The 23,558-nt window shown below is 43.1% G+C and overlaps 3 protein-coding genes across 3 annotated transcripts; 1 reads left to right on the top strand and 2 right to left on the bottom strand.

The window, feature by feature from the left end:
* Positions 1-1,313: 1,313 nt before the first annotated feature.
* Positions 1,314-3,571, bottom strand: LOC108920464 (BTB/POZ domain-containing protein KCTD12-like). The gene has a single exon (XM_018729225.2). It carries the CDS (start codon positions 3,516-3,518, stop codon positions 2,664-2,666), a length of 855 nt encoding a protein of 284 aa, XP_018584741.2. The 5' UTR covers positions 3,519-3,571; the 3' UTR covers positions 1,314-2,663.
* Positions 3,572-9,772: 6,201 nt separating this feature from the next.
* On the top strand, positions 9,773-13,168 carry cln5 (CLN5 lysosomal BMP synthase). The gene is made up of 4 exons (XM_018729411.2): positions 9,773-10,961; positions 11,405-11,579; positions 11,666-11,891; positions 12,268-13,168. Exons 1-4 carry the CDS (start codon positions 10,750-10,752, stop codon positions 12,753-12,755), a joined length of 1,101 nt encoding a protein of 366 aa, XP_018584927.1. The 5' UTR covers positions 9,773-10,749; the 3' UTR covers positions 12,756-13,168.
* A 1,391-nt stretch (positions 13,169-14,559) lies between these two features.
* Positions 14,560-23,026, bottom strand: LOC108920566 (F-box/LRR-repeat protein 3-like). The gene is made up of 5 exons (XM_018729412.2): positions 22,757-23,026; positions 18,868-19,225; positions 17,668-17,790; positions 17,381-17,552; positions 14,560-16,955 (listed from the first exon to the last, which is right to left on the bottom strand). Exons 2-5 carry the CDS (start codon positions 19,222-19,224, stop codon positions 16,312-16,314), a joined length of 1,296 nt encoding a protein of 431 aa, XP_018584928.1. The 5' UTR covers position 19,225; positions 22,757-23,026; the 3' UTR covers positions 14,560-16,311.
* Between the last annotated feature and the right edge of the window lie 532 nt (positions 23,027-23,558).

The raw sequence follows: 23,558 nt of genomic DNA, 5'->3' as shown, positions 1-23,558 counted from the left end.
TTAAAATTATCAGGATTTTCCAACCAATTTAGAGCAAAGTCACTGTTCTGATGTGCAAATGAAAGAGGCTTGCTGAAAGACTTTGATCTAAAATAAGTTACAACTGGATAGAAACTCGTACAGAATAGCAAAATAGAGAATGATGAGCCCAGCATTACTGGGGGAAACACAGAGACAACAACTGTGCAGCGATGAAAGTTGCCAAAACAATGAAGTCAGCAATTTGTCAAAGCTCTATAAATAAAACTGAGATTGGAAAGGAAATTCTGTCTGTTATTAAGTGGAAAAGAGGCAGGCAGAGGAATAGCCCTTCTCCTCTATACGTGGGCTCAATGTGCAGGTTCCCGTCACACATACGTGGAAATGTTTGCCTTTCTTTTGGTTCCTTACACTGAATTAAGACATTCTAGACGTCCAAATAGAAGTCTCCATGCTCTGCATCAGATAGGAAGCAAAACAATATTCCTCCATTTGTTTACCCAAATAACAGCAAAGACACAGTTACAACAGCGATGTGATGCAACCAAAGCATTTCTAGCAAAAACAGCAGTACCAATAATGGTATAAACATACTGCTGCTTTTAGTGACAACAGGAAAGAGTGCTAACAGCTTTTATACACAGGGTTCCTCAAAAGTTTTTCTTCATCTGGTTGCGTCGGTAACTTTTTAGCTGTGAACACATCTTGTAAGCACTAAGTCGTCAGTGTTTCGTACGCAATAAATATTTATTTGTTCTTGTTTAAGCATTTACAGGCTTCGGAATACAATGTGCTTATGATTTGTGTAGAAGTATGCAGGTTAAAGTAAGGATTTGAGAAAGTATAGATTTTATGACGGATCCTGCCGTTTCCTCAGTGAGACCAGCAAGTGTTTGATTTGCTATTGAGCTCAGGGAAATTGCAATAATAGTCATTCTGTGATACTGTGTAGATACAGCTCCGCTAATTGTATCTCGAAGTCACGTGTGCCAATCTCCTGCAAAAACTGCTGTTGCCTTTGTAATATCTAAGTGATCACTTACATTATTGTTAGCAACAGTTTTCCATTCATTAAAAGCTGTACATGGAAACCAACGAAGATGCAGTTGCCTTGGCTTCAGAGGTCAGTTTTAATAAAAGGTTAATCATTATAAACAACCTTGTCCCTTCAGTTATTGCTAAGTCCTTCCAGCAGAGGAGTGCAAATGCAATTATTCACTTACTGTAAATGAATTATAATAATCTCAGTCTATTTTGGAAAATACTCAAAGATAACTTCAGATGACATGACACACAAGACTATTTTTTTTTCAGAAAATAAATAACAAAATCAAGTAAAATTAATCATAATTTGAGGGATAGCACAGGGTGAGGGTACACAAACACTTGTAGCAGAGTTAAGCAAATCATTTTCGTTCTACATACTAAGGCTTTAAATCAATATCTAACTAAAAACCGATGTTCGCGCCTTTTTACTACCCATTTTAAATTGGTGATATCAACTCATCTCTTGAAATTGAAGTTATAAAGGTGACAGAAGCATTGTTAAGACAAATTTATTTCAAAACGATAATTTGACGTAGAAGTACATTGCGCGTTGAAATCGCACGCATGCTTTGATTATGTTAATAAGTGCAGTGAATCACACTTTCTAAAAATGTGCCCTCCTGTCACAGCCAGTACTGCCCGGGCACATTTGATTTGATTTGGCCCAAATCGAGAGAACCCTCCCAATACATGTGAACAAACAGCGAATCCAAAATCCATGTAGATTTCTCAAGGTGTCAAAATGGAGGTTTCGCATCAAACAGCAACTCCATTGCTGAAAAACGGCAATGACTCACGTCAACAAAACTTTATTTAAACCAATTAGGAATACAACACCAGACGAAAGCGCACGACTCCATTTAGGCAAATGTAAAATTGATATGGCTATTTTTATGGATATATATATATATTAATGTGCCAAGAAGCTGTCGTTATTTGACAAAAATAAAAAGTATCAAAGAGCGCTGGGTTCGGACCATCTTGCACTCGTGTACTGATCAGAAACAGTAACTTTTTCAGTGGCGATGAGCGCTACTAAATTACACGTCAAGATTATAGACTGATCACTTCAGGAAGCTAAGCTCCAAGTCTACTTAGAACTGTCAGGAAACTGCCAAAAATACCTCACAAACCAATGTTAGGACAAAAACTGCATCTTCTGCTTGTCATAATATTAAACTGAAGATCAATACACATTGAATTGATTTTACATCTTAGTTTACCGTCATGCGTGTCACATGCCTACCCACTCACCCCTCTACGATACAGATTTCAGTAAAGATATGACTGACTTCCAAAACTTCAATAAACGTGTCTTGCTGTCCAAATTATTATTCTTATTACAACGAAGACAACAGAAACAGCTTATGTAAAAGAACAACAGCTCAATTAATAACATGATAAAATGAAGAGAGCAGAGGCTTAGCAAGATCCGTCACAAACACTGGCCCTGGAGGATTAAAGGTGGGCTCCCCTGAGTTACAATAATATGTGATGAAAGCGTCATTTAAATGAGCAATGGACGACGATCAATAAGAATAATAACAACAACAACAACAACAACAACAACAACACACGTTTTTTCACTCCCGTCACTTTTCCCGCGCTTTGTCGCCCTCTAGCGAAGCCCCTCTCACTCAGTCTCTACAGAACACGTACTCGGTGTAACTCGTCCAGATCTTGTCTTCCCCCGGGTCGTTGCTCACGTACGCGCACGTCCCCGTCGAGCTGCAGGCCACCATGTGGAAGCCCGCCTCGGTCAGTCTGTCGAAAGCCTGCTCCAGGAAGGTGAACTTGAGGTAATAGCGGGAGGTGTAGCGCTCCGGGGGCCGGTCCGGGTCCCTGCTCTCGTTCAGGGTGTCCCCGAACACCTCTTTGGCGAGGGAGGTCTTCCCGCACACGGTGATGCGCGCGACGCGGCGGAACTTGGCGTCGGTCTGGATGTCTCTGCCGATGGTGTAGGAGCCCCGATAGCCCACGGTGATGTATCCGGACCTGCGGCGGCGCGACGACTCCGCGGCGGCGGCGGCGGCGGCGGTGCTACACGGCAGCGCGCCTTCGTCCGGGTCGCTCGCGCACGTGTCCTCGCTGACGGAGTTCTCCTTGCTGACGGCGGCGGGCGCGAGGCGCGCGCACAGGTCGTGCAGCTGGAAGAACTGCGCCTCCCTCTGCAGCCGGCACTTCTCCGGGAAGTAGTCGGGCAGCACGAGGTTCAGGTCGCGCAGGTAGTCCAGGATGTAGCGGAAGAGGAATCCGTCCCGGTCCACAAAGTAGCGGCCCTTGCTGTCCCGAGGCAGCTCGCGGGGGGTCTTCTGTCGGAACATGGTCCACAGGAGGGAGTCGGGAACCGCGGTCAAAGTGCTGTGCCGCGTTACGTACACCTGGCCGCCGACGTTGAGCTCGATGATCTCGGGAAAGAGCGATGCGGGCTCTTTGGAGACGCCGCCGCCGCCGCCGCCGGGGGCCCCGCGCGCGCTGTCCGCCAGAGCCATCGCTGCAGCGCGTGCCGTGTGTGTACGTTGAGAGCGCGCTGCCACCGGGTTCAGTAAGTATGCAAAGTGCGAGTGAAGGAAGCGGGCTTTGTGCTTTGTTTATGTACACTGATGGCGCGCCGTGGGAGGGGAGAGGCAGCAGATGATGACTGATAACTGTTAACTCATTGCTCACAACACGCGGCCACAGCTGCGCTCCTCTGTGTGCTACTACTCACTAGCAAGAGCGGTGTAACATCGCACACGCTGCACGCAGGTGCCGGACTTATGAAAAGTATCACTGCCGTACATATTCGTTTGTGTTTTTTTTTTTTTTTTTGGCAGTAATATATCGTCAGGGAAAACATGCAGAAGCAATGGGATCACAAAACAGCTTCGGTAAGAAATAGCATCGTCTGTTTGTGTTTTGCGCTGTGCGACAGCATGGATCCTATTCTGCAAATTTAGCTAAGTGTTAGACATTACTCACTGAAATTACTCAAAATATTAAAAGTTCTCACATAAAATACCGGACATGCGGAGCAAAGTACTGTACTGTGTTTTACTATGTATGTCAGAGAGCAGCGACACCTGGTGAGGTAAAATGGAAAGACGCATCAAATTAGTCTTTTCCTTCACTTAGCGGAGTCCGCCTGCCCAAGCCGACTGACTTTCTGTGTTAGCTTTGTACATTACCAAGCTATTTACAGTGATTTACTCATTTATACATCTGGACATTAATATTACAGCAGGAGGTAAGATCTGAAACAGAAACACTGAAATTGCAGGATGCTAGGACACCAGGACAGGACACTACCTGCTGGTAAATTGTGTTCATTTGTAATGGTGACAGTACAAACAAGATGAATTGGCAGGGGACACTGCAAAACTACCAGACGACAGCTCGACAAAGGTAGGACATATAGACGTACAGTGTAAGCAGACCATTGTGCATCTTCACAAAGCATGACCACGAACAAGTGAATTTTTCCTCTATGTTCATTATGTCAACCATGGAGGAAGAGCATCACTAACTATTGTTTTATCTGTAGCACAGTACCTATTAACTGTAACTTAGCTTGACACATACACAGTAATCTCAGAATAAAACCTGCTTATTTCTGTAAACATACCAGAAAATACTACTGGTGTAACTATTTATTTTAAAAAGCCAGGAAGAATGAGAAGAGAAAAGAGAAAAGAAAGAACTCGCATTGAAGTTCATGCTGAAACGGAAACATATCACGTCATGTCAAGGAAATAGTAGTTTCCTGTTATTTGTAAATAAATGTCTGTTGGTTTATTATGGGTTATTTTGCTATGATATGACTGTGAACATGTCACAGTTCTCATGTGGACCCTACATAATGGAGTTCCTTCACACAGATACCCACAGAATATGCCATATATAAGGTGGGTTAATACCGCCCCTGTACTGGATTTGAAGCATTCATCTTTGCTCCATCCGCCCCGCCCCCCAGTGGCCAAGTTTAATGGCATGAATGTGTGATTGACAACGATTTGTGGTAAAAGACCTTACGATAAAAATATAAGATATTCATAAACTCAATGTCATATTCACTAGAGTTCAAAACTTTGCAATCACTCGGAAATTTTTAAGTTTTTGAAAGAACAAGGTACCATTAAATGAATTTTAAAAGACAGCCAAGACATCATTACTACTGTTGCAAATGGCTGTTACTGCTTAATATGTCAGATTGCCAAGAAACTGAAGATTTCATACAAAGGTGTCCACTACTGTTGTGAGAGAAGAAGTCAAACTGGATTTAACCAGGGTAAAAAAAGAAGAGGAAGGCCCAGATACACAGCTGTCCAGGAGGATAAGTACATCAGTCTGCCGATTGGGAAACAGGTGCCTTACAGGTCCTCAGTTGACTGCTTCCTTAAACAGGAGACCCCAAATAGCAGTGTCATCCACAGTGAAAGGATGACTCTGGGATGCTGGCCTTAGAGGCAGAGTTTCAAAGAAAAGGCCAAATCTGAAAGTGGAAAATAGAAAGAAAAGATTAAAACAGACAAAGAACACAAATATTGGATGGTGGATGACTGGAGAAGAGTTTTATGGATGGATGAGCCTTAAGTTTGAGGTGTTCAGCTCAGGGAGGACAACATACAGTTTTATGCAAAGGTTTGGGCACCCCAGGCCAAATGACATACTGTATTTAGTTAATTTAGTAAGTGAAAAGTAGTGAACAACTGCTGCAGGAAATAGTTTGTCAAAAAAAAAAAAACAATCGCAGATGTTATTACACATTTGTGTTTTATTTCATTAACCTTAAAACATAGGAAAAAAGTAGTAATTGTGGCATGTGCAAAAGTTTGGACACCCTTCCACTTGTCCAGTGACAAAGACTTTTTTTTGTAAGGTCCCTAACTAATAACCTCATTAGGCCTTAATAGCCATTAGGAGTTGTCACCTATTGAAAACTAGAGAACTTAATAAATTCCCTGACACTCTAAACTTTGGGCTGTCAATCAACAATCATGGGCTATTCTAAGCAGCTGAGTGACGATCTGAAAATGAAGCTAATTGATGCCTACAAAGCAGGGGAAGGCTATAAAAGGACTGCAAAATGCTTCCAGCTTGCAATTTCCACTGTCCATAATGTCATCTAGAAATGGCAGGTAAGGGGAACTGTGGAAGTAAAGGCAAGATTTGGAAGGCCAAGAAAACTTTCTGAGAGAACCGCTTGTATGCTGGCCAGAAAAGTAAAGGCAAACCCTCATACGACTGTAAAAGACCTGCAGAAACGTCTTCCTGAGATAGGAGTGGTGGTGCACCATTCTACAGTACAGTGTTGCTTGCACAAACATGATCTGCATGGAAGCATTATCTGGAGGAAGCTTTACCTGTAATCTCATGACAAACTTCAGCATCTGAGGAATGCAAAACAGCATGTAGACAAGCCAGAGGCCTTTTGGAACAAGTGCTCTAGACAGTTTCAGTTTTTACTTTATCAGTTTGGCAACAATCAACAATGGTTCCTTTGGAGAAAAGGAGGAGCATTTGAGGGGGGGGGACACCTTGCCAACTGTTAAACATGGTGGTGAATCCTTTACGTTTTGGGGTTCTGTGGCAGCCAGCGGCACAGGAAACACTGTACGGGTAGAGGGAAAAATGGATTCTATTAAATATCAGCAAATTCTGGATGCCAATGTTAAACAGTCAGCCAAAAAGTTGAAAAGGGCATGGCTTCTGCAACAAGACACTGACCCTAAACATGCCTCAAAATCCACCATGATCTACTTGAAGAGAAGCAAGCTCTAGCTTTTGGAATGGCCCTCACAGTCCCCTGACTTAAACATCATTGAAAATCTGTGGAAATATCTTAAACATGCAAAATGGTCCACCAATATCTTGGAATTACAGGTAATCTGCAAGGGCAAGTGGGCAAAAATCCCTACAACAACAACTGAAAGACTCAGCTTGATACAAAAGCTGTGTACAAGCTGTGATTAATGCTAAAGGGGGTGTTACGAAGTACTGGCCTACTAAGGTGTCTAAAGGTTTGCACAAGCTGCAATTACTATTTTTTTGTTCCTGTCTTTTAAAATTAATGAAAGTGACTCTGTATTAACAACTGCAGATATGTTAAACACCAATTCAATTTATTTTTATAGAGTGCTCTTCTCACGCAGTGACACAGAGCACTTTAACACAGGTATAAGGCAAGAAAACAAATACATCAGATAAGAAACAAAGAAGACAGCTGACTACTGACTAACATAATATAGTACTTTTATAGAGCTATGAATAAGCCTACTGGTCACGGAGGAATAGAACAAAAACTCCTAACTGAAAATCGACGGAGAAAAAAACCTCTGGGAGTCCAAGGGTCAGTGGCTACCCACCCCTTATGGGCATTCTAGATTAAGTAACAGTTCTAAACCAGTTAACAAGTAATAATGATATTGTTGCTATATGGTATCTTGAATCCCCAGCTCAGCATGGTACGTCTTGTCCATCATGTCAGTTGGTCATCATCTTCAGTTATCATGGGATTCGTCTGTCGCCGCCGGCCGGCCTCATCAAGTCTTATGTAGCGAGACAATGCTCAACAAGAAGAAAGAACAGAGTTAGTAATTTGTAACTTAAACAAGTCAATTTAATATACATTTGTATAAAGGTGGTAAATACAGGCAAGTGAAATTACATTTTAAGGTGGAATGCCTGAGTGAACATGTAAGTCATTAGTCTGGGTTTGAAGATGGAAACAGACGGGGCATTTCTGGCAATAACTGGTAAAGTATTCCCCAGTTTAGGTGCTCTGTAACTAAAGGTGCGACCTCCTACTGAGGTCTTATTGATCACAGGTACTTTAAGGTAACCTGCATCCAATGAGCGAAGATATCGTCCTGGGATAAAAGAATCAATCTCACAAAGGTAAGATGGAACAATGCCATATACTGTCTTATAGATCAAAAGCAGGATTATATAATCAACTTTAAATACAACCGGGAGCCAATGCAATGATTTAAGTACTGGTGTTACATGGTCATACTTCCTAGTTCTAGTGACAATGCTGCTGCAAGAACTTTGTACCAACTGTAGCCTGGATACAGTCTGGTATGGACAACCCGATAATAAAGCATTACAATAGTCTAGCCTGCTTGAAAGAAAAGCATGAACCAGTGCAACAGACGAGACAGGAGACAACAGGTGCAGTGCCCGTCTGCTGAGGTTTATTCACTCCCTCGCAGGGGAGAAGGAAGGGGACGGAAAAGGGGGAACCGGGAACGGGTAGGATGGGGTTTTGGGCCGGTCCTGTTGGTGTCATCTGCAGGTTTGGGGTCATGCTCGGGTTTGTGCTTGTGCTCTTTCTCATTTGCCTGCGTTGGCTCTCCTCCGCCATCTCTCCCTCACTGCTGGACGCAGGGGAAGAAATAGGCAAGGTAATTAGCCCCAGTTGTGGCTGCTTAGCCCCCATCTCCGGCCCCCTCCCCAGCTGCCTCGGGGTGCTACACCCCTCCACCGCCGCTGTCAGGCCCCCAGTGGGCGGGACTGTGGGGGCCTCACCGTCCCACCTGAGTCCCACCCCCCCACCGTGAGAGGAAGTCGGGGACCACCTGATCCCGACCCGGCCGGTGAGCCACCCCGAAGTGGAATAGCTGTAGGGCCAAGTACCAGCTGGTGAGGCTGGAATTCAAGTCCTTCATAGTGTGTAAGCATTGGAGGGGAGTGTGGTCGGTACACAGGTTGAACTCCTGTCCCAGGAGGTAAAAACGGAGGGAGAGAACCGTCCACTTAGCACTCTTTATCAATGGAGATCATCTCTCCTGCAGCTGCCCGCAGCACAAGCCAACCTATGCGGGAGTGGTGCGGGCAGAGGCGGTGTCGACAGGGGACGGTGTTGAAGCCCGGCCTTTGTCTGGCGGTGGGTGCTAAGGTAAGAGAGCAGTTGTCCGAGGCCAGTGTGGCATGGTCTCCTTCTTCGTTGGACACTTCTGGGGGGTCCCGGGCTGAGGAGAGAGACACACACCTGGTCACATGGATAGTTCATGGGATTTTCTGGGAGTGACCAGGAAGAAAGAGGCGCAGGAGGGAGGCTGGGTTGATCTCCGGTACTGCACTGGGGGTGCCAGGTTTGACTGCGAACCCTCAAAAGGGCCGAGAAGATCCTCCCTCCTCCATAGTGGTACCCAATCATTAGGGTTTATTAAGTTATTGATTCGTCTCGGGTGGGGTCTCCCCCTAGGTTCAGTTCGTCAGGGCCTAGGGAAGAGTCCCACCTGACAGTTGTGGAGGATTGAAATTTTTGCTTGAAAAAACTGTTTGAATGACTGATTTTTAACTTGTAGGTTTTGTACCATTTTAGATTTAATGTTTTAAGTTTTAGATGTGTATTGTATGAATGTTTATGGTTTTTAATGACAGCAAAATCAAATTGTAGAAGTTTCACATGGGTGCTTGGGTACTTTTCTTGTGGGTGTAACATATTTTTTGTTTTTTTTAAGCACTTTTAATGGTTGAGAGTTTTAAAGTCCCTGGTTTTCTTGTCATAGTGGATATTTGTTTTTAAACTCTGATGTTTAACACTCTTTGTATTAGTGAGATGAGATGATGCTTAGATGAGTGAATGGGCTCATGTTTATGATGAAATATTTGGATGTGGGGGGTGTGGTGGCACAGCAGGTTTGGCCGGGCCTTGCTGCGTGGCAGGTCTGGGGTTCAAGTCCTGCTTGGGGTCCCTTGCAGCAGACTGGAATCCCATCCTGGGTGTGTCCCCTCCCACCTTGTACCCTGTGTTGCTGGGTTGGACTCCGGTTCGCTGCGACCCCACTTAGGACAAGTGGTTGTGGACAGTGTGTTTGGATGTGACTTTGTGTCTGTGATTTGTAATGTAGAATTTTGGAGGGTTTTTAACTCTTATTCTTATGTTATATGGTATGAAATAAAGTTGAGGAGAAAAAAATAACGTGCACCTTCTTGAGGAAAACAGGTTCTCGGATCCAGCGCGTGAGGTCCGTGTTCGCGCCCTTATCTCTTGCCGTGTTCCAAAAATGGTCGTAATTAACGCTGTCCTCGTGTCCTCCTTTGTACTCTCCGAACCCAGATCGCAGCGCACCACAACGTGCAGTTTAGCCAGGGGTGTCCAACCTTTTGCATGAAACTTTGTGAGACGTCGAGCTAAAGAAAACATGCTTGAGGAGTCCTTAAACCTTCTGTCAAGCATGGCGGAGGAAATGTAATAGCGCAGGGCTGCTTTGGATCGAATAACGACACCCACACACACACACATATTCTGAAACCGCTTGTCCCAAGAAACACTAAGTTATCCATGCTTCATAACATTAGAACATTCTAAATAGTTTCTACTCTAATTAGAGGCATGTAACCAAGTGTAAGCTTATTACAGCGCACATTAGTATTACTGGAAGTATTAACACAAAGAATAGTCATATTGGCGTCACGTGGTTTAAGAAGAGTGTACATCACGTGAGGCTTTCAGGCCGTCATGTGCTCAGAACCCGGAAGAGCGATACAATGCAGTGCCTGTGAGTGTGACCGAACTAGTACGCGTGTACGGTCCGACGCGCTCAAGTTCCCGAGTTTAAAATCGCCCTGTTATTTGGGCACTAGGTCACCTAGTAGGTGCGACACGTTGCGCTCAGCTGACGGACTTAATCCGAAATCAGGAAGCAGCGGGAGAAAGGAAACGCGCAGAGAGGAGGAGGAGGAGGAGGAGGAGGAGGTGGAACAACGCTCTGTGTCTGTCACTGACAGAATGAGATGAGCGCTTCAGTCCCGTTCCAGAGCTGTTGTTTAAGTTTAACTCACACACTTGTTGGAAATGTGATCACTCCATGGACCGCACTCGATCGGTTTCTCCAGGAGAAAGACAGGATGTTCGCTTTATCTTTGGCCGTTTTAATCACTGTTCTGGACTGCATTTACTGTAGACGTACAGATCATGGACGCCAGGAATGGCCCGTGCCTTACAGGTACATCTGCGAATCGCAAACTCGATTGGAATCATTGTTAAATTACCTGTGTGACAGTGTGTTGTCGGGTTTCGATCCTAGTCTGCTAAGGAGGAGGGTACGGGAAAGTATTGCGCTTTTTGTCGAAGGCGAAGCTACTACTAGCTAGCTGCTCGTGTGACATTGACTGTTGTTAAACGTAAAAAATGAAGCTAACGAGTTCATATAAGCGAACCTGTAGTTGTTTGGTGTTGTAATTATTCAGAGGGTCGCGCAGTAGGAGGTTTACGGTAACGGTTTTTGCTTCTCAGCGGGGCATTTAGACTAAGTTCCCCGTGACCCCGGACAAGCGGTTCTGAAAATGTGTGTGTGTGTGTACTTGGAGAGGCGCGTGTGTGCAGTGTCTGTAACTGAGTGAGTGTCAAAGTGCTGACGGCGTGTGTGGTTACTGATCCTCCGAAAAGGCGCTTCGATCACCGTCCCGAAGTGGACCCCTACTGCCAGGCGCTGTACCCGTTCTGCCCCACCGGGGACCGCGAGGGCCGTATGCCCTCCATGGCACCTTCAGACCGCATCGACATATTTCGCCTGCAGACGCCAGTCTGGGAGTTCAAATACGGAGATCTTCTGGGGAAGTTCGTAAGTCTCCGTTAAACTCCGTCCACTTGTGCCGACGCCCGGAAGGCGACGCTCGTGTCTGACTCGTTCTTTTCGTTTCGTTCCAGCACATTATGCACGACGCCATTGGGTTCAGGAGCCGTGCCACGGGGAAGAATTACACCATGGAGTGGTACGAGCTCTTTCAGTTAGGAAACTGCACCTTCCCGCACATACGAGAGGCCCAGAGCGCCCCCTTCTGGTGTAACCAGGGAGCCGCCTGCTTCTTCGAGGGGATAGACGATGTGCATTGGACCCAGAATGGGACCCTGGAGAAGGTCGGCCAGATGTCAGGTAAAACTTACTGTTGTTTTTATTGAGCTGGTGCCTTTATCCAAGGCAACTTGCAGTGTTCAGTAATCAGCTTTATGATGTTTACTAATTTCTTCAGCAGGCAGGGTATTCTACATTTACTCATTTAGCAGATGCTTTTGTCCAAAGTGACGTACATCTCAGCAAAAGTACAATTTATGCATGTATTCTAGTTGTATCAAATCAAGGTAAGTACCTTGCTCAGGGGTACTGCAGCAGCACTACTGGCCTTATAAAATATAGTTCAGACCAGGATTAAATGCTTGAAAGTGCTGTGATTGTAAAGGAAAATTGGAGAACAAAGGGTTAATTCGTTTGCAAAGGATTTCTGATCTCACATTTGCTTTCTTTTGCTCAGGTGCACAGTTTAATGCAATGGCTCAGTGGGTGCAGGATGACAACAAGACAGGGATATTTTATGAGACATGGACCGTGCGAGCTGAGCCCAGCCCCAACTCAACCACGTGGTTCGACTCCTATGACTGCTCCCAGTTTGTGCACCGTACATACAGGAAGCTTGCCGAAATAGGCGTAAAATTGTCAAGTACCATCCAGACAAACTACACCAAGATCTATCTGTTCAGCGGAGAGCCAACCTTCCTGGGCAACGATAGCATGATCTTCGGGGACTCTTCCAAGAAAGCTCTGGCTGAGGACATCAGAAACTTCTACTACAACTTCCGTCCACACCAGTCAGTCAAAGACTTCATCCGCAGTTTAATTGAGCTCTTTGGTAAAGTGGTGTTGGAGAAGAGCTTCTACCTGTTCTACAATTTTGAGTACTGGCACTTGCCAATGAAGCCCCCTTACATCCAGATCACCTATGAAGAGGTTCCTTTGCCATGAATCTCCTGTTGCTGGGGACTGGAAAGTGTTGGGAACCAAAAAAGAAAAAGCCTTCTGTGCTGGCATTCCTAATGCTTCTGTTGCATACTAGCCAAATTGAGTGCTTGCAAAGTATTAAATTTTTCTTCCATGCTTGTAGTGAAGTTTCTAGTGTTATGGAACAAAAGTTGTATTCAACACATTATGGTTTCAGTTTCTCACAGTGCCTTATGTATATTCTGTGTTGTGCACCTCAGGACACCTGTAAAATCCTCTTGCTTATTGCTTGGAGTGAATGAATGATATAAACTACAACAAAGTGAGCTTAGTGGTAAAACTGGAGAGATATAAAAATTCTTTTGAGAGAGTGCTTATTGGAAATTGCGTACAGAAACCCCCCCGTGTAAATCTGGATTTACGTAAAAAAACTTCCTGGCCTCTAACGCATTAGTGCTTACGTAAAACATCAGAAATACTGTATGTTAAGCACAAGTTGGTGTAGCCAGACAAGGCAGGAATCTGCATCTTCCCCGTTCCTGTGTGTTTAGAGCTGTGGATGCATCTCCTTGTGTTGCTTTTTTTTTTTTTTCCTTCCCGTATTTTCTACCAATTCCATTATTGCCAGTGTGTGCTGGTAAACATACACTTGAAGGCAAACAAGAACCATCTCGACTGCCTACGGCAATCAGTTTGGAGATGAAACTGGAAATAAGATTGTCTATAGCAATGTAACTTTTTTTATACTTGTATTTGCAACAAATACCTAGGGTAAGGTAGCCTATCTGAAAGGGGGGGGGAAGAGAAGAATGGTCTTTTTGCGTAGGTTGAGGGGTGTCTGTATATTTGCTAAATTTATATAGCTTTCATACATTTCTTTAAAACTGTAAACCAAATACAACTTGATCAGCTGAGTAAAAGATTTGTACCCATCTGTGTCATTAGAATAGTGTATGAGTGGTTACTGACGCAGCATACTTTGGTGTTGAGTCGAAAGTCACCTTAGTTAAGCGTAATGTGGGTGTCAGATCTCTACTATTGAAGTTTTGCATTCAGTCCAAACTAAAGCCAACATACAAAAGAGGTCACATATCCATGTTTAAATATATGAAGCAAAATGTCTTTAATAGAGTGGTTATGGGAAAACACCAAAATCAAGTAATTTACATTCCATAACAATTCCAGAAAGTGTTTCCACCACATTAGATTTCAGTTTAAGGACAAAACAATACTTAGAAAAATATTTAAGCCTCTGCTGTTGTAAATGTTTTAGCAATTAAATGCTGAAATTATACCTGAACAAACAGTACGCAGCTTTGCATATACAATTACACACCTAAAGTGCCATGGGAAATGGCAATACTTGCAGGATCATTGAAAAATGTTAATAAAATAATCATAAAACAGCAGGTGTCTGTAAAAATGTGGCCTTTGCAAAAAGACTTGGAGACTGCACAGTCCATTCCAAACTGGAATAGAATCAACTTCTCTGCGAAGGTTCAATGTTATGTGTATGTTCCTATGCAGAGTACAGCCTAACAACGTTTCCAATTCTGTACAGAACACTAGTTTGTCAGTCCAGACTGAGCAGGTAAGAACCATAAAATGAGCCAAGATACACAGTATAGTACAGAAAGTGGCAAAGTAACATGAATAGATTGCCAGAATGTCTGCACATAGAACATGTATAGAAGTAAATCATTTCAAATGAATACTCAGGTATTGTACTTATATTACCACAAATCTTCAATGCTCTCAAACCGACAAAATTAAAAATCTACATAAAGGAATCACAGACCAATGAATTTATTGTATCAACCTTATACCAATCAATTTTTTAAATGTGTCTTTTATACTAAGTTAAAAGTATAATCAAACATGGTTACCAATTAAAAATAACCTGAAAAGTGGAAAAAAGTATAAACTGGTACACTAACGGATTCGGCCCACATTTTCAAACGAAATATACCGACTGCCAACGATAACCTGAATATCCTGCAAAGGGTCTGACAGGAATATACTCACACAACTGTCTTCACCATCCAACACAAAGCATTTTATATACAAAATATCCATGAGCTTCCTTATCAAGAGGAAAATAAGAGTTTCACTTAAATATTGTCAGTGATTAACCTCCCAAAACTCAGTTACTGTATCTACCTCAGCACTGAAAGCATAAATAACAGCAGTAAGTGCTATTTTGGATCCTTCGTATTTGCCTATTTACATCTTTGAAAATACACAAGTCACAGCGTACGTTCAGTCAATACATAAGCTACTTGCCTGCTTAAATGGTGACATTAGTATTTAGCCTTCCCTAAAGCACATCAGAATGTTTTTCCACCTTTGCAACCATTTTTATCTGAATATTTGTCATCCCACACCAATCTAGAAACTTGAAGTAGTTGTTCTTTGTGATGTTTAATTCCTTTATAGTAAATTCACCTTTGCTTATTACATTCTAGAAATAATATACACATAGAATTTCTTAGGCTGGAAAAATTTCAGGGACAGACTTTTTTAATGCAGTAAAAACAGATCTGTACACCAGCAATTTACACAAAAAAATTACAAAGCATTCAATTTGCAAACTCCACAAAATCCCAAACCAACAGTATATACCACCACCATCTCCATTATCCAGATCCTATGTTCATGTAATAAGTACGGTTATACATCGCACCTGAAAAGCTGTAGGAGGAGAAGAACAGAAGGGTTTCTCTGTGTTCCCACATGAAGCCACCATACAGCACAGTGTCAGTTAAGTTCCCCAAATCCCCGCCAGCCTCCCAGAGTGTGCAATGGGCAGCTTTAATGTGGCACACACTACTGGGCTAAGGGAACAGAACACGCTTTTTTTTTGACAGGGACTAACAGAGCACCCTAGAGACAACACAGTTATTAACTTTGATCTGCTTCTTCTATATTCCCCCAAAAATTTGCAATCTACAACTGAGAATAAGCCTGAGGCAGGTCTCATGAGAAAAGAAAAAGGGGAAGAAAAAAAAAAAAAAAAAAAAAAAAAAAAACTTCCTATATGCATTGTAAAAAAGAGAATGTAAAGTTTACTTAACATTTAACTTGATTTCACTCATTCTATACAACAATAGCTTGGTAAACTTTTTATAGACATATACACACAGACCAAGCTGCTTCAAAAAAAAAAAAAACCCTTGTCTAGCAACTGCTATGGACTGTAATTTCATTTTATCCTTCGAACTTGAGGAATTAAAACCAAGGATACTCTCATATTTGTCCTGTGCTCCTTCACATGTGGTTGTTTTGTGGGGTTGCGGACATGCTGTGAAGTGTTTATTCTCTATTACACACACCACAGCCTGCTAGCAAAAAGAGAGTGGTAGGGAAAAGCAGAAAGTGAAATGTATATAAACCTCATTATAGCCCAGAACCATGACCACATCCAGAAGGCCACGAGAATTTATTTATTTTTTTTTTTTAAACAAAGTGTAAAGTCACAGACATTCTGACTCCACACTTTGCGTGCACGGTCCCTTCGGCAAGTACTGAGCAGATCCTGCCAGCGTTCGGTGGCTCGAGTAGGCAGGGTTCAGCTGTAGCTCTACCAGGTGGGCATCATGTCTGGGAACCAGACGCGGCCCAGGTGCTTAGAAACTTCCCAGTGGATTTCATCTGGGGTGTACTGGTGGTCGGGGATCAGCACCTCCTCCATGATGGAGAGCTGCGATAGCCGGCGGCCGCACATCTTGACAAACTGCACAAAGGCGCTGCAGGAGACTTCACACTCACCCAGGCCAATAGCCGACAGCTGTTGGCAGCGTTCAGCGATGCGAATCAATTCCTCGTCTAGGGGTCGCAGCCCGTTGGCGCACACTACCAGCTCCACCAGACGCGGACACATCAGGCCTACTCGGCCCAGCACCTCCTTACTGACAGAGCGGCCAAAGTACAGGTGAGTAACAGGGATCTCGTCTCGGAAAAAGGGGTCAAACTCGTCCTCGTAGAGGAAGAAGTACATGACGAGGTTGAACTTGGGCGAGTGGCGCACCATGGCATCCCAGCTGCTCTTCTTTATGGTGTGGAACTGCGTCTGGCCTGGGTTCTCACTGACCACATCAATGCGCAGGTGCTCCAGATGCACGTGTTTCTCAGAGGACAGTGCAAGCAGCAGCTCGTCGCTAAGCAGATGATAGTTGAGGGCAAGCTCACGCAAGCCGTGACACTGGTCCGCCACACACAAGATCCCTGGAACACACACCATCATGGGGAAACTGTAGCTCAACAGCATGCCTTGACAAACTGTATGAATGACCCATAGTTCTGTCAGCAGATCATGTTACAAGACCTACTACACTCACTTTCCAACCAGAGCAACACATACTCAGTGGCAGTTATCCTCCAAACCTAGATGTTCTAGTGATGTCAGGCTATATTTTTAAATCATATTAAAGTTGAGCTGTTGTTCTATTCCCTTCTGCATCTCAATTGCTATAGGTTTATAGCTGAATCATCTATAAAATCTGCTATAACCATCTGCAGCAAGGCAAGGAATCTAGCATACCAATTTGGCTGCAATTACTTTACGACTAGATTTAAACTTTTCATGTACTTCTAGTTATGTCCTGCTATGGAGAAATGCATAAAATGAGTGGGGCACCGCTACTCCATACCTGCAGGAGAAACATGGGGGCAGCTGCTCATCTTCAACAGTTTCAGAGTATCACTATTGTTCGCCACTAGGACCTTCAGAGATGGATCATCCACTGGGGTATCGTCAATCTTCAGAGATGACAGGGATTTGGAGTTGACAAAAACCACCGTCAGGGCCGAAATGAAGTGAGACTGGACAAAGGGGGTGAAATGAAATGGAGAAACAGTGTTAGTAATATAGAGATATGACCACCAGAAAAGTCTTATTGGAAAAATGCTACACATCCCAAAACAATCATCATGGTACCTTTGGTAATTCCATGAAACTTGGTCTAGCTGTTGAGATGAGGCCAAGTGTCTTGAGTGAACAGTTGACTAGTTGTGACAGGATATCACAGGCAGCCTCTGCTGATTCAGTGCTACTATCCACCTGGGACATAAACACAATGCCAGTGTTGATTTATACTGTAATCATGTGCAACACTCATGGTCATGGATAAGCAACACTCAGGACACCAAACCCAAGCACTATACACTGTGAAAGCAAGGTTGTCACACACTCCTTTTCTGATTGGGTGTGTTTAGTTTTGGCAAGAAAATACAGGTTATATTCATTTCGCTACAGGCAGAAATTTTACAAGGGCAAAAGTCAGAAGTGAAAATTATCTATAAATAATATCTTTTTATAAATATACTGCCGATACTTTCAGATTTACACTTGTGGAAAACTGGTGGGGAAAAAAAATGTAAAATTGGAACTGGAGGGGAAAAGTAGAAAATATTTAATGTCTTTAAAAATTCATAACTTGACTATTTGCATGTAACACAAGGAACCAGTCCAATAACCCTACTGTACAGTCTTCTGAAAATTCTAAATCACTTCAGGAAACATATTCTAAGAGTCCTGTAGTTAAAGGGCAATCAGATGCTTTGGGTCCCACTGCAAGTTATTCCAATGCTCCACAGAATTTTAGTTTTGACAGAGGGGTAAAATCAAATGCTGTCTAATCTCAGTACAGATTCGTGCCACACAATATCTTTTAATGAGAGGACCAAGGTACACCAGGAGGATGATAAGGAAAATTAGTGCTATGTCTTTGGACAGTTGGAACCTGACAGCAAAGAACGTGTTTCTCATCGAATTATATATTCACAACACAACTAACACCAAAGGGGAAGGGGAATCTTATTTCTGTATTTCACAGAAGGTACTGCTGTCTAAAGCTGAATCCCACATCCATTGCTGCTCTCCCATTCGGATTGTTACAAGAGAGTAAAGCCCAAGCACTGCTCTGTTTATGTGCGCACTCTCCCGTGTTGTGACTAAGGGCCTCTCCTTTAGTTATTTTACCTCAAGGCACTGCCTACTTTTATAAATGACACTGTTTATCATTTCTAGAAAATCCATGAAGGATTAACGGTATAATTTAAGACCGTACCAGCAAAATCAGCTTCTGAAGAACAATACAATTTTTACCTAGAAAAGCTTGGTTTTGAACTTCCTCACCTTGAAGCTAACATATTGTAGATGATTGGAGTGCCTTTTGATGATCTGTTTGATCAGGTCTGGGTGGGTAGCTTTCAGGTATGAGCTGGCAGGCTGGTTCAGCTCGAACTCGAAGCATCTCCACAGCTCAGGCATGTGGAAGGCCTGGTTCCAGCTGCGGCACACCTGGGAGGCGTACGCCCGGTCCAGCAGGGGCAGGTGCTGGAAGACGAGCAGCAGGATCTCCTGAGGCAAAAGACTCCAGGTGGAGGTCGAATCCTCGGGTTCCTCCAGTGGCCGCGTCTTCTTGGATGCTGCCTCTAAAAATCCGCTAGACGAGCTGCTGTTCCCCTCGTCTCCCCTCCGACCTCTCTTCATTCTGCAAGGCCAGGATGACGATTACCACACAAGAGAAACCCTGTTGTTAAGCATTCAAGTAAACAGCATAAATGGCATTCCAAAAAATTACACAAATCTAAGTCCCTGACAAGATTCAATAACATCAAAAAAAAAAAAAGAGTATTACAGTACGTATTATGCTTTGACTCTGCAGCAGATTAAATGAGGTAGATGCATGTCTGTACAAAATGGCTAATCCTAAAACCTTTCATGCATCAACTCTAATGCCTTCAACTTTTATAGCACATTGAGCCTCTTTGTGGGGGGGGGGGGGGGGGGGGGACTTTTTTTCTCCATGGGTACCTTCACTTGCTGCTTAGTAGGTTTTGTCTCTGTCTTTTGTCCATACAAATTGTAGCTTCTCTATTAACAACGGGGATGCTTTCTGAGAAATACGAACATCATCATGTACACTTATACAAACCTAGATGGTCTAGCCGTGATGCAGTCTAGAGACGCGGTAAACATGAGATTTTATGACATTGCTGTCAGCGTAACACAGCATGCTGTTTTACAGTAAACCTTCATAAGCAGAAAGAGTACAATGTAAAATAACAATAAAAAAGTACAGTATAGTAAATACATAAACCAGTAACATAGATGTTTACATGTGCAATTATTTAGCAGACATTTTCGCCAACGCAACCTCCAGCGAACTCTATGTAGCGTTATCAACCAACACACCTTATTCACCGCAGTGACTTACACTGCTAGATACACTACTTACACTGGGTCACTCATCCATACACAAGTGGAACACACTCGCTCTGTCACTCACACACTATGGGGGAACCGGAACGGCATGTCTTCGGACTGTGTGAGGAAACCAGAGCATCCAGAGGAAACACATGCAGACACAAGGAGAACATGCAGGCTCCACACAGACTGAGCGGGGATTGAACCCATGTCCTCTCACACCACCCAGGCACTGTGAGAAGGCACCGTTACTTGCTGTGCCACCGTGTTTATCATCATTATCAAGTATTATGTACTGTACATAATTCTATGTGCTAGACTTTTATACGACTGGCAGTGCAGTAGGTTTGTTTACACCAGCACTACACAGCTGGTAGCGTAGTAGTTGGAGCTACCGCCTTTGAACCTAAAAGTTGCGGGTTCAATCCCCACCTCTGGCTGAAGTACCCTTGAGCAAGGTACTTACCCTAAAATTGCTCCAGTAAAACTACTCAGCTGTATGAATGGGTAAATAATTGTAAATACCTTAACGTTCTAAGTCGCTCTGGAGAAAAGCATCAGCTAAATGAATAAGTGTAGTAGTAAATATGTAACACGTTGTGCTATGATTTTGCTAATCAATAAGAATTGGTAGAAATGGAATTTGCAACCTAAAACTGGTGGCCGAAATCCCCCCTCTGCCTCCATTGTTGTTGTGTCACTATATAAATTGATCAAATACAATCATTCCTTACATAATGACATAAATCACAGCTATGCAAATTCCAATTGTGAGGGGGTCAAATTACTGTTATTTCTTAAAGGGGGGGGGGAGACAGTTCCTTGACAAAAAACATCACCTAAAATAAATAGCCAAAATAATATTTTCATGCTTGACAATAAAAAAAATAATATTAGTTGTAAAAATGATTTCAATCTAGTTTTTGAATGTTTTATGTACAATTATTAATTAATTCATTCATTAAAAAGAAAAAACACTTGGCCATTGTAGGGCCATGGAGGTCTGGAGTCTATCCAGGAAGCTGAGGCTGTGAGGAAGGGTATAGCCCATACAAAAACATTTTCATAATTTTGCTCATAGACACTGATGACATAAAATTCATTTCACAGAGTCTTCAAAGACATCTTAATCTCAGGAAAGCAGGGAGACACTATGCCATCAGGCACTAAAGTAGCATTGCTAACACTATGTAGCACTGACACTTGAAGCCTTAATCTCGCAATCAAATGAATATCATTAATGCTAGAATATGGGTATTCATATTATGAAAGCTTTTTATACAGTTTTAATAACTGAGTTAAGAACAAATGATTATAGTATATTTCCACATCAGCAAGGGGCAACAGATAGTGTAATGATTGCACATTTGGGATTGAAAGGGTCTTGCAGTAAACTAAGGGTTTTAAAAAAAAAAAAAAAAAAAAAAAAAAAAAAAAAAAGGTCTACAACAGCAGGGGGGTGGTTTCAAACCTGGGTCCGAAAAGGCAACAGATCTAAAGACCACACCACCTGCTGGATACAAACACTTATTATTACTACTTTTATTATAATCAAACGTAAACAGATTCCAAATATAAATTAAAAACGAACAAATGCAATACCCCAGCGCTCCATCTCCACTTGTTGTTATGGGTCACACTGTGTGTTATGGACATTTTCATGTCAAACCCGGACCACATTTCTACGGCTACCTGACTGGGCCAAATCAACGCAACACCTTTTGATTAAGAGCGTAAAAGTGGACATCTGTTCAAATCCCCAACTGCAACAGCGATTAAGCAGCCAAGACACTGCGTACGGTGACGTCACACTCCCGTTTTGTTGCGGTCATTCGGCAAGTCCGGGTCAGGTGGAGCTCGCTCAGCGGCAGCCGATTCTGGGTTTTCTAGCATGTTCTGCGAGCTGCTCTCCTGTGGGTGTTTATAGCACGGTCACAATTTCTTACCAATATATTCCACCATAATGAACCCAGCAAATTTAAACTAAAATGGATGGTGCGGGACCTCCCAAAAAAAAAAAAAAAAAAAAAAAATCAAATGTTTGTGCTACTACGACTTATACATTCATATTCTTCACTATTCAAAATTATAGTGCTAAGTAGTAAGTGCTGTTCCACCCAGGATAGCATTATATATAACATACACCAGACTGAGTGTCAGCATTAAAACATCTCCTGTGATTACTATTTGTTTTAATGAAATACCAGCTACAACTAACTACATGATTCAAGCCTTCATGTTTGCATACTCTTTCAAATATTTACCTGTGGAAATGAACCAATCAATACGAATCGATAATGATACACCCTTTGCTACATATCTTTGTTCCAGTGGCTGCAATTAATTTCAAATGATTTCAACGATCACTGAAACAGTAACATATAACACACACACAAATTTCCAAATTAAAAAAAAAAAAATGTTAATAAAATATTTTCACCAGCCAGCAGGCTTATTACAGCTTCTAACTATGCTAAAAATTCATTAACCCTGCAACACAGAGGTTGAGCTGCTCGGTAAATAATTTTCGTCGCTAGTTGATTCTTGAACTTGTCTACTGAAGAGAAGCGTCCGCTAACTTGCGTCCAGACTCTCAGTGAAATCCCTCGCAGCTACGCTCGTGCGTGCTAGTACAGAGAGTATGCTGATTTACCCTGAACCCTGCATAGGTAAGTCATGGTAAAACTGCGCATCTAACACTGCGAGAGCAGAAGGCGCTAAGCGAGGATTTAATATGCCTGGAGAGGTACTGTCTGAGCCCGTCGACAGACCGAACCGCAAGGGGCCCGTCCGCCCTCGCCTCGAGTCCTCTCACCTGTGCGCTTCTCGTGTTAGTCCGCGCTGCCACAACTGGTGACTCCCCTCTCTCACCCGGGGCCCGCACTGCAAAGCCTCGTCCGAGCCTTGCCGGCCACCGCACGCATCGGGCTCTCCGGAGAAGGCTTTCCGCGCTTTCTTGAAGAATCCTAGTTCGCAGTCGCCCACGGTCAGTCTTATGACCCAATTCCTTCGGTGCTCTCTGCTGCTGCAAACCGCCTGACGGATTGTCGAAAATGGCGTTGTGATGTTGCGATACGAGCGTGGTGCATTATGGGTGATGCAGTCCAAACATAAGACAAGGAGGGGCGCAACAGCTCGAGAGGCGCATTATGGTTGACAAACAAGGGACGCAACAGCGATTTCTTTTAGAAACCGGTGCATTATGGGTAACGTAGCCCATACATCTTGCAGAAGGCGTAAGAGCAGGGATTTCCTTCCTCATAAAGTTAGTGCACCTGTAGAAGTTTAAGTATGCTACTTTATATTCCATCTTAATTTTGAAATGTATTTTCCGAGACTTTTTTAAGATAACATATTCCTGAGTTGTGTGACACACTGCCCATTACGTTGCCTTGTCTTATTTACATGAAACATGGTTGATGTTTTCCTTCAGAACAACTGTACATAACATGCCCTTACACAATTCACACATTTCGATGATTTCCAAACTTCATGAGCTTCATTTAACCAAAGTACAAAAGCACTAATCGTGTAAACAAAACAGAATTTGAGCACATGGAGGGGGAAAAAAAAAAAAAAAAAAAACACTTTAGTTTAGTTCTGCTGGGCTCATTTTA

The sequence above is a fragment of the Scleropages formosus genome, chromosome 14 (assembly GCF_900964775.1).
Source record: "Scleropages formosus chromosome 14, fSclFor1.1, whole genome shotgun sequence".
In the NCBI taxonomy this organism is placed as follows: domain Eukaryota; kingdom Metazoa; phylum Chordata; class Actinopteri; order Osteoglossiformes; family Osteoglossidae; genus Scleropages; species Scleropages formosus.
Note: the sequence above shows the minus strand (reverse complement) of the source record. Positions and strands in the feature narration are given on the sequence as shown.